Source organism: Erigeron canadensis, chromosome 6 (assembly GCF_010389155.1).
Source record: "Erigeron canadensis isolate Cc75 chromosome 6, C_canadensis_v1, whole genome shotgun sequence".
NCBI classification, from domain to species: domain Eukaryota; kingdom Viridiplantae; phylum Streptophyta; class Magnoliopsida; order Asterales; family Asteraceae; genus Erigeron; species Erigeron canadensis.
This window is the reverse complement of record NC_057766.1, coordinates 5919449-5935782: the sequence shown is the minus strand read 5'-3', so window position 1 is coordinate 5935782 and position 16334 is coordinate 5919449. Positions and strand designations below refer to the sequence as shown.

General features: G+C 35.3%; 3 protein-coding genes across 3 annotated transcripts; 1 reads left to right on the top strand and 2 right to left on the bottom strand.

The window, feature by feature from the left end:
- The first annotated feature begins 1397 nt into the window (after positions 1-1397).
- Positions 1398-11664, top strand: LOC122604209. Its single transcript, XM_043777104.1, has 7 exons — positions 1398-4064; positions 4136-4645; positions 5018-5092; positions 5300-5617; positions 9849-10523; positions 10703-11473; positions 11581-11664. The coding sequence occupies exons 1-7, from the start codon at positions 1398-1400 to the stop codon at positions 11662-11664; spliced, it is 5100 nt and encodes a 1699-aa protein (XP_043633039.1).
- A 2712-nt stretch (positions 11665-14376) lies between these two features.
- Positions 14377-14964, bottom strand: LOC122604208 (ATP-dependent DNA helicase PIF1-like). Its single transcript, XM_043777103.1, has one exon. The coding sequence runs from the start codon at positions 14962-14964 to the stop codon at positions 14377-14379; it is 588 nt and encodes a 195-aa protein (XP_043633038.1).
- A 53-nt stretch (positions 14965-15017) lies between these two features.
- Positions 15018-15593, bottom strand: LOC122604207. The gene is made up of 2 exons (XM_043777102.1): positions 15095-15593; positions 15018-15034 (listed from the first exon to the last, which is right to left on the bottom strand). The coding sequence occupies exons 1-2, from the start codon at positions 15591-15593 to the stop codon at positions 15018-15020; spliced, it is 516 nt and encodes a 171-aa protein (XP_043633037.1).
- Positions 15594-16334: the final 741 nt, after the last annotated feature.

Sequence of the window (16334 nt, the reverse complement as noted above, 5' to 3'; positions counted from 1 at the left end):
CGGGATCCGATATCTGGGAAAAAACGTGGGGTACATGTGGACCAATAAAACAGCGCCACGTGGCACGTGACACTGTTCATTGGCGTCACCTTTGACACTGTTCATTGACGTCGCCTTTAATGAGATTACAATATTAGGATATAATAGGTAATAATAATAATAATAATAATAATAATAATAATAATAATAATAATAATAATAATAATAATTAGAAAGATTAATTATTTTTCAGAAATCATATCCATTCGATTTATAATATTGTTTTTTTTTTTCTCATTTACCCATGACCCGTATAATATCGGTGCAGTGCTAATCCAGTAATCCACAAAACAACAAATCTACCAACCCACATCAAAAATGGTATTGGACTATTGGTATAATCAATATAATAAATTAATCAATATTATCATACAAAGCTATAAACTTAATTATATTTTTAGTTTTTAACCAAAAAACAAAAACCCACCTAAAAAAAAGATATGAGATGGATCATACAAAAATTTTAGCGGCAGGGAACGGGAGCCTGACCCTGAGCCGCCCGGTTCAATTTCTCCTTAAGCCTTTGCCGCCGCGGGTTTTAATCTCTGTGGCGCCGGAATCTCATTCTTTTCCGCCATGACCTCTCGCCGTGGAATTATCATAACTAAATGAGTCGACAATTCCACGTTTAAATTTATAATAAATATATAAATCTTGGATGATGATGACGTTGTTGGTGATGAAGAACAGTGTTTTTTTCGGATCTTGTTGTAACCCGGGTGTAACCCGTATACGGCCCGGTTAGTTTGTCTTTTTATTTGACATTTGATCCAATTTTGAAGTTTTGAATTCTGGGCCTTCTTTTTTTATTGAGATTTTGAAGTTTTGAATTTGTAAGTAAAAGAAAGTAGTGTAATGAGAATATGAAAGAAATGAATGGATGAATAAAGTGATTTTTTTAATAAATCTGGTTCTCATCCAAATCTGATGATGATATATGAGAGAGAAACACATTTAATTGTATTAAAAAGGAAGACAGAAGACGTTTAGTCTGAGATAACCGGTCATTAGGTTACATTTGTGTCAATTGGTATAGAACATATACTTATATGAATAAAATGTTTATGTTGCAATTTTGTGCAATAAAAAAAGGATGTTGTCATTCCAGTGATTAAACCTTACTTAAAAACATGAGTTTATGTCAGACAGTAGATATCTTGTGTGTATCTTACGGAAGCTTAAATAGATCTACGTAGTCGTGTGTCAATTAGTATAGTAAATGACGTTAACTAATTATCATACACTGCTCAACCAACAGCCTTGTAAATTCTAATTTGGCTATTGTATGATAACATCATTTGATTTCTTCTAAATAAATTAGGCTGCAGAGAAAAGGAAAAAAAACCACAACTTTTGGAATGGAGTTTGCATCTCCATTTATCACTCCTGTTGTTGAATGGTTGTTGATTCCCGTTAAAAGACACTTGGGTTTCATATTTTCCTCCACAAAGTATGATAGGGACATGCGTACCAAAATAAGGGAATTGAATTCCACCGCAATTGATATGAAGAAAAGAATGGAAGAAAATCATGTGAAAAATTTAATGGTACCTCATCATGTTCCAATTTGGTTGGAACAAGCTGAAGCGATAGTTAGGGAAGTCGATAGTATTTCATCGCGTGGAAATGGATATTTGCATGTTAAGAGAAGATACAAAGCTGGCAAACAGTGCCGCAATGTCATCAAGGTTATTGACGGCCTTATGAGAGAAAAATCAAACATGGAATGGACTAATGAGCAAATGCCTCTTGGTATGGTTTGTTCTGCCACCCCTCAAGTACCGCAGGATGTTACCCAAAACATTTTTAAGTCTAGACAAGTGATATTTCAAAGGGCATTGCAATTGCTTGAACCAGATAATCCGAACCAGATGGTGGCTCTATGTGGTATGGGTGGTATAGGCAAAACTACAATGATGGAAGAATTGAAGAAGGTTGTAGAGAATATGAAACTATTTGATCGGGTTCAAAGGGTGGTTATGGGGAAAAGCACTGATCCAATTACATTTCAAGAAGCTATTGCACAGTATACTGGTGGAAATCTTTTAGAATCAACTAAAGAAGCAAGGGCTGATCGTCTCAAGGAAAGATTTTTGAGGATGTCCCAAGATGGCAAGAAAAAGATTTTGATCATATTGGACGATCTTTGGAACATTGTTGACCTCAATGATATTGGACTAGCGAGTCCTTTGCCAAAGGGCTTCAAGTTATTTCTCACATCACGGGATGAAAGGCTTTGCAGTCAGATGGGTGTTGAAACTAGCTCAATATTGAGAATGCTTGGTTTAGAAGAACCAGAAGCAAAACAATTATTCTGGGTTACCACGGGACTTCCAGTTGGTGCTGTTGATCATCAGCTCATTAAGCTAGGAGAAGATATTGTGAAGAGGTGTGGTGGGTTGCCGATGGCCATAAAAACCATTGCCTTGGCTCTTAGAGGTGAGGTAAAGGATGCATGGAGAGTTACACTCATAGGATTACATCGGCATGACCTTCAAGACCTTTACGCTGTTGTATATGACATATTTGAGATAAGCTACAACTATCTCAAAAAAGATGATGATAAGGAAATTTTCCTTCTTAGTGGCTTATATCCTGATGATTTTGATATTCCGTTGGAAGACTTGATGAGGTATGGATGGGGATTGAAGTTATTTAATAAAGTGTATACTTTAGCTGAAGCAAGACAACGGACTAACACTTCTGTTCACAACCTCATACGTGCAAATTTGTTGGTTGAAACTGATCGAATAGGATGTGTCAAAATGCATGATCTTGCACGTTCTTTCGTCTTATCAAATATTTTAAAGTTCAAGCAAGCTTCCGTTGTTAATCATAGTGACCTGTCGGAATGGCCTACAGAAGATACACGGGAGTCTTGCGAAAGAATTTTATTGAAGTGCAAAGGCATGTCTGAATTTCCCCGACGCTTTGATTACCCCAACCTTAAACTTTTGAAGCTAATGATGAATGAGAAAGAACCTCTCATGTTTCCAGAAGATTTCTATACTAGGATGAAAAAACTTCAAGTCATTTCATGTCGTAGTATTCTATATCCACAGCTTCCAATACCACTTCAATGTTCAACCAGCCTTCGTGTGCTATGTCTCCGTTCATGCTCATTGATGGGTGATTTATCTTATCTTGGCAATCTTAGTAATCTGGAAATACTCAGCTTTGCTTACTGTCGCATCAAGAATTTACCATCTGCTATGGGAAATTTGAGAAAGCTAAAGTTACTAGATTTGACTGGATGTGTTGAGCTTTGTATTGGTGATGGTGTCTTTCAAAACTTAGACAAACTTGAAGAGCTTTATATGAGAAATCTGAGCTACAAAGTTATCAGCTTCACAGAAGACAACTGTAAAGGACTGGAGATGCTTGAACTCATTGCATTAGAGATCGAATTCTTTGAGAATATGATTCGGCCGAATAACGTGTCTCTTAAGAAACTGGAAAGGTTCAGAATATCTATAGGTTGTCAGTTGGATACTATATATGACAATGATGTGTATTCATATGAAAACACATTGAGACTAGTTGCTAGCTGCGAAGAGGTTCGTGCATTTGAAATAAATGAGTTGTTTGGGAAAACAGAGAAGCTTCATTTGCAAGTGGAAGATATAAATCATCTTAAAGATTTTTTGATGCATCCTTCCGAAGATTCTTTTTGCAATTTAAAACATCTTTCTTTTGAAAATTGCGCAAACTTAAAGTACCTTTTCACTGTTGATGTGGCAAGTACTTTGACTAATCTTGAGAGACTCAAAGTTTCGTCTTGTCGTGTTCTGGGATCCTTGATACATGATGAGAATAACGGAGCCGAGGTGATTAAATTTCATAAGTTAAAGCGTTTGGTGTTGGAAGGGTTACCAATGTTTGTGAGTTTGTGTGACAATATCAATATTGGAATGATTTTACCACAACTGTTGGAGCTCAGACTTTCTTACCTTCCCAACTTTACATGCATCTTTGCTTCATGCAATAATGTTTCAGCAACAACACGACCACTGTTTAATAATGAGGTATTTAAATACGTTTATTTGATCTTAATATTCAATGTTTAGATCGGTTAATATAATTAATTATTGTACAGGTGGTGAGTCCAAAGTTGGAGGAACTGGAAATTCGTGGGATGAAGAAGTTGAAGGATATATGGGCGTGTGAGGAGGAATATGATAGAACTCCAGTATTGAAAGAGATTGAAGTGGACGAGTGTGATGATATCCATCATCTTTTTGCAAACAATCCAATGCGATTACTGAGTCATTTAGAAAAGCTTCTAGTTCAAAATTGTGGTTCTATTCAAGCGTTTTTCTACATAGACTCGGAATGTGTTGGGCAAGTTAATAGCAGCTTGAAAAGCATTCGGGCATCAGGACTTCAAAAACTAAGGGAGGTGTGGAGGATAAAAGATGAAGATAACTCTGGTATCCTCATTCGTAATTTTCATGCCGTGGAATTCATACAAATCAACCAGTGTAATAACTTCAGAAATATAGTCACACCTAAGACCATCAAATTTGATATGGGAGCAATCATTGACATCACCGTTGATATGTTTGGAGAAAAATGGGGCACATACAATAGATCAGTTGACAAAGAGGTATGTTTTAATTCTTATATGAAGAAATGAGATAATGGTAAGAACGTGAATGCGCGAGTACTTGGATCATATAAACTACGTTGTAAAGCATTTGAGGTAGGCTCTTAATATTTGAAATTTTCAAAAACTATGCTATTACTATATTACGTACCATCGGTAACAAATTCAAATTATTTTTGTCATTATCATTAAATATTCCACCAACAAATAAAAAACAATTTTTAAATATAGATACCCTAAGTGCATGCACACATACACATATATATATGTATGAATATTATTTGTTAATTTTACGGATACTATTTTATTTCATTACATTTAGCGGATGAAAATTGCTAACTACATTTGTTTAAATTTGTGATATATATGCAGAATGAGATATTAGAAGTGGACGATAGTCATCCTATAGTTGCGGTTCCATCCTTTTCCATCCACACTTTACATCACGTATCTAACATTAAGTTTTGTATGTATAAACAAATGGAGGTAATCTTTGATATTCAGATTCCAAGTGTAGGCATTGTAACACCGAACGATGAGGAACAACCATTGCTACTTCCCCGACTTACGAATATGAAGTTGATTGATATGAATAGTATGACTCATTTGTGGAAATGCAATTGGAGTAAATTTTTAATGTTGCAAAATTACCAGCAAAAATCATCATTTCAGAACCTCACAACCATATACATGGAGAATTGTAAAACCATTGAGTACTTATTTTCTCCTCTCATGGCGGCACTTCTTTCCAACTTAAAGAAAGTAGATATACATAAATGCAAAAGAATTCAAGAAGTTGTCTCAAATAGAGATGATGAAGATGAAGAAGGTACCACATCTACATCTACTTCCACAAACATCTCTTTGTTCCCTCGTCTTGACTGTCTCACCCTTCATAACCTGAAAAATCTCAAGCATATTGGTGGAGGCATACCCAAGAGTACAACTCATGCTAGGAAAGATAATTTTACGGTAAGCTACTCAGCTTAATTAGCTTTCAAGTGTTTTTTTAGAACATTTTTTAGCTATCCTTTTTTGAAGTTTAGGTTTGTAGAAGAATTGCATCTGTAACCGATCTTACCCACGTAAGTAGTCGACCTCATGAGTAGACCTTATCATGTATACTTGTATAGTCGACCGATCTTACGCACGTAAGAATCCAGGTTTGAACACAATGAACTAGTAAATTTACACAACTTAAAAACAAATATTAAATTAATCTAATTAAAAGCAAGTAAAAGAAATTTTTTTTAAAAAAAAAAAGTTAAATTAAGTAAAAAATAATTATGATTTCGTAGAATCCTATGTAGATTAGATTCGACTTGTAAACAATATAGGGATTTGCTAACTAATGCCCCTAGTGCACCAGTTAAGTAACATTTAATGAAGTCCAACCTTCCAGAAATATGAAAATATGTATTAATTATTCATTTATAAATAGAAATTGTTAGGTTAAATTAATACACATTAAATATAATTTTTGATTAATAAAGAAATAACAAGTTCATTAAATGCTTCTTAACTAGTGTACTAGGGGCACTAGTTAGCAAATCCCAACAATATATTAAAAAGCTCATCGACTTAATTTAGATCATTAAGTGTTTAGCTTGCATGTAGACATATAGTTCAAATCAAGTTTATTTAATTGAAAACACTTATATGTAAATAATACAGGGCAACCACCTTAACTAATGCTCTTAATTGATTAGCTTAATTATATGATTGATACCACCCTCTCCTTGTTGCAATCTTACATAACCATTCAATTCTAAATTTTGGATTGCTAGTTTTATTTAGAACCGACCAAGTTGTAATCACATAAATACTTATAATGAAAGTCCCAAGTTTACAATATTATGTAATTTGTCCAAATAATATAAATTACTAAAGATAAAGAACAATATTGTAAACAAGTTTAATCATACGATTCATTGATTAAATAGTGAATACATGATCAAGTTTGTCTTGAACACACAAGAGATAAAACAAAATTACTTGTTAAGTACTTAATTGTTTACAACAAATGTAAATCTAAACACACACACTAAGTGAAATACAATATAGAACACACCAACCGGCTTATGGCCAGACAATGTGTTGCCTTATATAATGATAGAGAGACGGAAACACATGCCAACCCATAGATTAAGAAAAAGGGTAACTGGATGGGAACCCCTTGATCCTATGTACCATTTGATACCCACTAATTCCTCAGTCAGGCTTGTGTCCAGGTGAATCTCAACCATTTAATAATCTTCTATTTATCTCAAGTTTGCCTTTGACAATGGTGACACTAGGAAGGTTGTCGATCATCTATTAGTTTTTAAGACTGGTATAGAGCCTTTTCTACCTTCATTATTGTTTGTTTCCAAACCGGGTATGAGAGAGAAACTCCAAGGTACCATTTTGGTACAAGAGTCACATGTTTTGTGTCTGTCAATTGACATCTTCATTTTTCCGCCTATATTTGAGTTCCATAACTTGGTGGTGAGTCATCAAACGTATCTTTAACTCTTAAGATATTCACTATCGTTGAGGAGTTCACTGACAATACAACGCTGAGTCTCCTCAGCGAATCTAGGACTCAACATATAGATTATTGATTTATTCTTCTATAAGGAGACCACCTTAAATAGACATTAAGGCAGCCAGCCTTAATTGATGGATCTATTCACCTAGGCCCGGTTTTGCTTAGGTAACTTAAAGACCAAGTTTAATGAACCCTTATTGTAGCCTATATATTATCGTCTCTTTGTACATGTATTGTGTGGAAAACCAATTATAAAACCTCTTTACCACGTAAACTTCTCGTGTTTTCATTCATGTTATTTTCTTGTTCTTGTGTGTGTTTATATATGTAGCTTTAATTCTTAAAATGGTATCAAGATTAAGGTTTCATACAGAACACATAACCACCCAACAGCCGCCATCGAGCAGCCCAAATTAGGGTTCCGGCCTAGGTCACCCCCCCCTCCGCGGCCAGTTTCAAGTCACCGTTGGTTCTTTTTGAACTCTAGCGGAATGCCAGGGTTATGTTACGCAACAGTTTTGGAGGCTTCCATAGTTTTGCCGTAAAACACTGTTCTTTGCTGCTTTTCTATTCTGGATGACTTTTTTTTTTCTTTTTTCATGATCCGTTTGTTCGTTATGGTCATTTTAATGGCAGAAGACGAAAAGATTACGATTGAAAAGTTTAACGGGAAAGTTTTAGTGGTGGAAGATGCATGTAGAGTATTTGGTTGTTCAAATGGAATTAGAAGTTGTATTGTTGCGTGAATCTTGAAGACGATTAAACCAGACAAATGGAAAATTTTAGATAAGAAAGATAAGACAGTTATTTTGGCTGACATTATCAATGGATGTTTCGTTCAACATTTTGAAAGAAAAGGCAGCGAAAGAATTCATGGATGCGTTGTCTAACATATACAAGAAGCCTTCGGGAGCAAATAAAGATTTCTTGATTCGAGATTTGGTGAAAGGAAGTTCAGTAACAATGCACATCAATAATATGAACATGCTTTTGTCCAGACTTTAGTTATTGCAGATAAGATACGAGGATGAGGTCAAGGCTTTGGTACTGTTATCTTCATCGACAGTTGGTCCGGAACTATAACTGTTACGAGTTCAACAGGATCCAAATAGCTCACTTTTGAGGGATTCGAGATTTAATTCTACGCAAAGTCGTCAGGCGAGAAAATTTATCGAATCATTAAGTGACTTCTTGAATGTAGGTAGAGTAGGAAGGAGTAATAACAGAGGTAGTAGAAACGGAAACAAGAAAAGGAGCCAGTCTAAGGCTCGTAATGATGTGACTTGCAAGAATTGTTAAGAGGTTGGTCATTTAGGAATCAATGTCTAAATGGAAAAGATAGAAGTGAACACCCTTCAAGCTTTGATCGGTAGGTATAGAAAAGTAGTGTAAAATTCTTGCGTAATGTCGTAAAGTACTTCGTTTCATGCTATCTGGGATAGTAAGACGTTGAAAAGTCTTAAAGTATGAAAAGTTAAGCTAGTGAATGATGATATACTAGATGTTACGGACATAAGAGATATTGATTTGACAACTTTAGCTAGTATTACTTGGACTTTGAGAGGTGAGGTTTATTCCAAGCTTGAAGAGGAGTTTAATATAAGTTGGGCAGTTGGAACTAAAAGTGATTGTGAGGGAAGAACATGAAAAGAGCATCGCGTGTTTCTCTCATACCATAGTCCATATATCACATGTGCCGCGTATGATAATCTCGCGTCGGGCAATTTCTTTCCGTATATTGATATGTTAGATCGACTTACTTCATACGGCGCATGCCTTTGACATGAGTCACGTATATGTTTCTTTTGATTCCTTCATTGACTTGCTTATCCGTGCACCGGATATATGAACCCCGCGTAGCAAGCTTTGTCTTTTTCAAAAACTGTGCTGCGTATTAGTGTCCAGCAGATTGTATTAACTTTTGACGGTCAACTCAAATTTTCATATTTTGCTTTGTTTTAACTTTTTCACGTATTTTTTTTTTTTCATCACAATCCACCCAAATAATCTCAAGGCACAGTTTAATACAATTAAGTACCAAAAAAGTCTTGAGCTGTTTAAGGAAAGTACCAAAAATCGTGAAAACCGATATAAGTGTAAAATGAACTAAATAACATGTACAAAATATGTATAATTTACATGTTATGAGTCATTTATTCTACATTTAGTAAATCATGGAGTTAGAATGTGTTTGAATCCGATGGCTTGCCACTATGTTATACTGGATAACTATTATGATATACTATTGAAATCAGCACAGAACACATGTCATTCAATGAAACCAAACTCTGAATTAAATCGGTAAGGGTGTAGGCAATGCAAACCCTGGGACTTCACTCAATCCCCATTTTCAACCAATTCTCTCATGTGACCTTACTTTTACGTTTTTCAATCCTTATTCCCTCATTTTGCTGGCATTACAAGCCACACTCCTTTACTCAACCCTCACTATGTGTATATATATACATACATACACAATCCATGCGGCATATCAAACACAACTTGTGAAACCGTGATTGTCCAGAAGACACTCATACCACGACTTCATACAGTGGGCAATGCCGACCCTTAATATGAAAGCAACATTTGCATCTATCCTCAACATAATAATGTTTGTTGATTTGATATCTTTGTTATTCAATAATTTATGAGTAAATTTGAAATTCGTTGCAGTTTTCTGTTTCATGGTCCTTAGGCCAATACTCTAGAGAGATACAGATAAGAAGTTGTCATGCTTTGTCAACTGTGATTCCATCCTATGCAGCGGAACAACTGCAAAAGTTTGAAGTGTTGGAAATTTATGAGTGCAGCTCTATGATGGAGGTATTTGAAACTGAAGAGTTGAAAAATGGTCTTATTAATGGCCAAGGAAATACTGGTAGGGATGATACAACACTTGCAGCAATTCCTAGACTCAAAAGTATTACAATGCATAAAATGCCCAACCTAAAGATATTGAATATCGAAAAATGTCACCGATTGGTAGATATATTCACATTTTCCACACTTGCAAATCTCAGGCAACTTGAAAAGTTGAGCATACAAGATTGCAGGGAACTAAAAGTGATTGTGAGGAAAGAACATGCAGAGCAAACAACAACATCAAAGGTTGTTATCTTTCCTTTTCTAAAATCAATAATTCTAACCAAGCTACCAAACCTTAAAGGTTTTTATTTTGGGATGAATGAGTTCCAATTGCCGTTATTGGATGAAGTTATTATCGAAAGATGTTCCGAAATGATGGTGTTCACATCCCTTCCATTTAGAGCTCCGAAGGCTAAGTACATACACATAAATGGAGGAAAATATACTTCTAGTTCTTTTATGAGGACAACCACTTTACCTCAGGTACATTTTCAATTTTATATTCCAATATCTAATTAAGAGATAACATCATGATCTAAGAGCATAAATAACATCATCATCTAAGTGCATAAATATCCATATCCTTATTTGCTCATATTAGATAACAAATTGTACCTCTGATACATATGTCTTGTGTTTCTCTCTTCTCTTTGGCTATGCAGAACCCATCCCAGAGTTTAAACAATATTTCATCGAGTAATATTTCAGGAGAGTTTCTTTTATGTTCTCACTGTTTGATCTCAATGAATGCAAGCGATGACTGGAAACGCAAAGTAATTTTCTCATATGATGAGCTGCCACAACTGCTAAATCTTCAAAAGTTGGATGCAAGTCATTGTGAATCAGTAAACGAGGTATTTGATAATGGAACAAGAGTAAGATGTTCTAATTCATCACAAACTGTTGTAAAGCTTCCAAAGCTAAGAGATGTGAACTTATGGGGGCTAAATAGTCTGAAGGCTATTTGGAGGAGTAATGGTCAGACAATATTGGAGTTTCCAAACCTGACAAAACTGTCTATCTATCAATGCAAACAGTTAGAACATGTTTTTACATGTTCGATGGTTGGTAGTGTATTGCAACTAAAAGAGTTAAGTATAAGTGTGTGTCCGGATATGGAAGTAATCGTAAAGGAAGACCAAGAGGAAGAAGAAGGTGGTGATGGTAAAGTGAATGAAATGATCATGTTACCTCGTCTAAAGAAGTTAAGACTTACAAATCTTGCAAGTCTCAAGGGATTTTGCTTAGCGAATGTCGATTTTTCGTTGCCATCACTGAATAGCATGGAATTTACAGGATGCAAATCTCTAACGATTTTTACGAAAGGAGGTTTGTTTGTTCCCGAGTTAAAAGTCATCGAAACAAGTTTAGGCTCTATTAATCTTGCAGAGGAGCAAAATATCAACTCCTATATAATCACCAAAAGACTAGAGGTAACTAATTAATTAATTACTATTAGAGGATTAATTATTGGGTAATTTTTGTTTCAGATATTTTTATTTTAAATTACTCTTAATTTTTATTTTTCGGAACTCTTCAGGGATTTCATTTTGGATACCGAGAATATCGTGGAACCAGGACAACATTGAGAATTCAAAGGAAGTTCAGTTTAAGGGTTGTGTAATCTGTTGCACATTAAAGGAGATATGTGAATTATATAATTTTTAGATATGTGAAGCTCAATCTCCTAATACTATTAAAGGAGATTAGAGCATGACCTAAGAAAATAGTGTTGTCGAGCATCTAGACAGGCCACGTTAGCATAAAGTGTCTTCGGGATGACATCAGCCTTGGTTAGGAGCTTAGTTAGAAGCATAGTTTGGTTGTAACTATATAATTAGCTTGGTATTTGTGCACCCTATACATATTTCCCATGCAAAAGAGGACGTAAAGTGTTAAACTATGATAAGAATTCAAATTTGAAGTTGATTATGACTTGTGTTAGATCTACAAAATTTTCTATATGCATTAATGGTGAAATTCATGGGAACATGTGTTTTTATAAAGGTAATCAATTTTGATGTACTTGATCGGATTTTTTATTTAATAAGGGGACCATGGATTTTTCTTTAATTTGGACTCAACCCATGTGTTTCAACCGATGTAGCCTTTTAGTGAGTTAAAGAATATAACTTGAAGTTTGTTGTCAGAATCCTTTTGTAATCATATATACATATATGGTATGTCTTTGTTGTTGGGACCATGTTGGTAAAATTTATTACTTTTTTCGGAATAGCACCATCTTGGTATTAATTGATTGTTTGTTTATTTGTTGGGAGCATATATATTTTATATTTCTATTTATTTAATAACGGATATATAAAAGAGATACCATTTCAATTTTTCATGGAGCTTTCTCTAAAACCGGAGTTAGCAGAAGGAATGGTAAGTTTCATTATTAGTATACTTTAATCAGTGTGCAACGAATTAGGTGATGACTGTTGTATACACTATGGGTCTTGCCAAGGAACGTTGGTAATGCAATACCAAGAACTGCCACCCATGTTGTTTTTGTACATTACCAGACCAGGAAATACACTCTTCAACTACAACGCCTTGGGAATGGTCTGATCAAAGTTGGTGGAAAGGACTGGAAATATTTTCTTGGCTGTGCTGCTGTCCCCCCACCTTGGCCTAAGATATGTCTAAAACAAATCCAACCAGAAAATTTGTTTGAAGTACAATTCTATGATGTCGACGGTCTGGAGTATACGCTGGGAGCAGATGGGGAAAGATACCTTAATAGGTGTTTGGTGGATGTGACAGTAGCCTCTTTCACAAAATTGGCGGGTTATTAAAAAATTAATAATATTAGTTTAGATTATGGCTGATGAATTTGTGGTAATCTTTGATTAAATTGTTGTTGCAGAAGTTACCATATGAATTGCTGCTGTCTTTGAATGGTAACGGTGTTAGGGAAGGTGCAAAAATTTGCAAAGTAACCGGGCCTGTGGAAGTTGCAACTGTTGAAGTGTGCTATGATGATTGTGAATTCAAAGTTAATCACGAATTGTTAACTGGACCTATGGCAGCAAGATTTGAGGGGACCGATTGGGTACACTTCTGCATCGATAATGATTTTAGGCCAGGAAGGACGTTGAAAGTTTCAAATTCAACATTGAGAGATGGAAGCTTTGTTTGTGATGTATTCAAGACCAATGGCGTTGTGCTCACTTTTCTGCAAAAAGTAAGTCTATTTAAAATAAATCAATTACTTTATATTTGTGAAATTAAGTAACTTAAATTAGGTTGTAACTGACCTGTGTAATATACATGTGCGATAGGGGAGATTGATGTCGGGACTTCTTGTGCTTCATCAGATTGTGAAAGTGTTTGGGATGAAGATTATGCAGATTTTGTTAAACAACACATCTTAAGAAAGTTTGGAAAACCATTGAATGAAGCAACAATATGTGATGGAAGCGATTATGCAATGCATCAGCCTTCTGCACCACCTGTTGCTGCACCACCTGTTGATACCTGGATGACTGTTCAACTTCGTCCTCACAACCTAAGAACACGTTGTCTGGTAATTATTGAAATAAAAATGTGTGTATATATATATATATATACCTGGTGAAGAGTAGATTGTGGTATTGTATTCAATTCCCAAATATAATATGATCCATTTTATATTGTAGACTATTCCCAAAAAGTTTGTTTGAATGCATGGAATGCAGAAGTACCTTTGGGCTAAGGTTCATCATCACACTGCTTGGTATCCTGGAAAAGTTTTTATCCGTTGGGACAGCAGGCGACCAGGAGATGACACCCATGTTTTGCTGCAAGTCAACTGGAAAAAAGTCGTTGGGACACTGGGATGATAGTACGTGATGATGTGGAGTGTGAAATTAGGCTTCAATTAAATATTGAGAGTTGTGAAGGAGACGTGGCTGATTTTGACCTAATATGGTAAGAGAGGTTGCTGAATTTTCATGCGGGTGGAAGAACTTTTGATGGTAATGTTCAATATGTATGATATTTGGTTTATGAAAGTGTATATCTGGTGTGATACTTGGTACTATCTGTGGTATTGTCTATCGGCATTCTATTTGCTGGAACTTGTTGGTTATTCTCTGTAGGTTGATTTGGTAACAAAACTTGCTACTATTATGTCTTTTAAGGAGGTTTGATGTATTAATGTCACAAATGTTGGGTATGTATTAAATTAGTTATCGTAATTATGTGTAGGTTCTTTTGTATGTGTGTTGTGTATTTTTCTTTATCTTGCATTATAACATAGATGTAATGCACAAAATAGGCTAGATGAACCATTTCGATTAGTAGTGATAGCAAACAAAAACAACATCTGAGTTTTATGATACAGAATTACATTTCATAAATATTGCAAAACTTCTTTAAAAACAACATTAGTTGTAGTGCCCGCAAGGTTGCCATCTTTATCAGTAATCAAGATCTTCAGTCCCTTCTTACTTTTGACTCGGGATACGGCAACATACAACTGACCGTGGCTGAAAACCGGCCGAGGGAGATACAAACCCACACGATCAAGAGATTGGCCCTGGCTTTTGTTTATCGTCATTGCAAAGCACACATCAATAGGAAACTGCCTTAGACATATTCTAACGGGAATTCTTTTGTCTGATGGTGTCATCTTCAATCTTGAAATTAAAGTACATTGACCAATGTTCGTCCCGGTGATGACTTTTGCTTCAATCACATGTTTCCCAAGTTTCATGACTTGCAGGCGTGTTCCATTGCATAAACCATTTGATTGGTTAATGTTCCTAAGTAACATCACTGGAGTGCCAACTTTCAACATTGATCTATGGTTAGGTAATCCCGATAGTTGCAAACTATTTAAAATCTCAGTAGAAAATAATGCACTATCAAACTCGGTAGGTTGTTCAGATTCACATATACTATCTGAACTAATATAAATTGTTTTTTCACTTGCAACCATTTTATGAAATTTAATAACCAATTAAGGATATAAACCACTACGGAACAATCCAATTAAAGGAGAGTATCCACTGAAATTAGTACAACATAAAATCTGTATTTAGTGAACAAAGAATGGTAAATAAAAATACCTGGAATCAATTCAAGCAAATTTTCATTGATAGAATTGACTAAATTGTGGGTTGGAGCCAGTATGGCTCTTTGTTGAAAATAAAGCGGATCATGCAAGTTAGAATCCATATTAGGATATGTAAACGTAATTAGAGATTTCACTGGATCATCGGTGTCATCAATAAGTAAATCGGCAGGGATTGGAATCTCTACTTCGCCATCATTTGCCTCGCCAAGAAGACCATCTCCAAGCTTCAAAATCCACTCCGCAAACATTTTGATCTCGTTTAAATCGGAATCGGGGCTCCCAACTCTTAACCTCATGTTTACGGTTAACTTGAGTACACGACAATGATTCCATAGATAAGAAGAATTCAATGATGCATTTACGATGTCGCTTCCGGTGCCCTTGGGAATAACGGGTAATATTTGTCTAAAGTCGCCACCAAAGAGAACAACCTTCCCTCCAAACACCAAATTTTCACTATTTGGCGTATCAGAACCTAAGATGTCTCTCATAGTTCTATCAAGGGCCTCAAAACAGTGTTTATGTATCATGGGTGCCTCATCCCAAATAATTAGTTTTGTTTTCTTAATTAAACCAGCAAGATCACTTTGGGGGTCGATGGAACATACCGAATTTTCCACTATATGTATTGGAATAATAAATCTTGAGTGTGCCGTTCTTCTCCCCTCTAGCAGGAGCGATGCGATGCCACTTGATGCAACATTTAGTACGATATTACCTCTAGAATGATAGCAGCTGTAAGTGTTTTCCAAAGGAAAGTCTTGCCGGTCCCGCCATATCCATATACAAAAAAAACACCACCCTCATTCTTGTCAACTGCTTGTATAACAGTATCATAAACATGATGTTGTTCTTGGGTTAAGTTACTTAAATAAGTCGCATGCTCAGTTTGTAAAGCAACCTTATCATACATAAGTTCGCTTCGTATCAATTGATTGTTCAAGCATGTTACATATTCCTCGTCAGGACATGGCACATATCGGGAAAGTTTGTGAGTGTACTGCCGTTAGTTCTTAGCAACCCTTCAATATCCGATAGACATAGGTTTTTTAATTCATCTTCTTAAAGAACCAAACCTATAAAAAAGGTATATGCTTGTTAATATTTCATTAAAGAATTTATTTTCTATATAAAAAAGATAAAATATATATTTTTAAATATAATCTGTTACCTGGACAATTAAGAATGGACCGTTGTCGGTGTTGAATGTCTTCACTTAAAAACTTCCAAGT

What these genes read in the sequence shown, in the direction of transcription:
- LOC122604209 (XM_043777104.1), top strand. Translation starts at nt 1,398, where the DNA reads ATGGAGTTTGCATCTCCATTTATCACTCCTGTTGTTGAATGGTTGTTG. An exon ending in CTAGGAAAGATAATTTTACG is followed by an intron (nt 5,618 to 9,848) that starts GTAAGCTACTCA and finishes AATTCGTTGCAG; the next exon opens with TTTTCTGTTTCATGGTCCTT. An exon ending in TAATCACCAAAAGACTAGAG is followed by an intron (nt 11,474 to 11,580) that starts GTAACTAATTAA and finishes GGAACTCTTCAG; the next exon opens with GGATTTCATTTTGGATACCG.
- LOC122604208 (XM_043777103.1), bottom strand. Translation starts at nt 14,964, where the DNA reads ATGGTTGCAAGTGAAAAAACAATTTATATTAGTTCAGATAGTATATGT.
- LOC122604207 (XM_043777102.1), bottom strand. Translation starts at nt 15,593, where the DNA reads ATGAGAGACATCTTAGGTTCTGATACGCCAAATAGTGAAAATTTGGTG.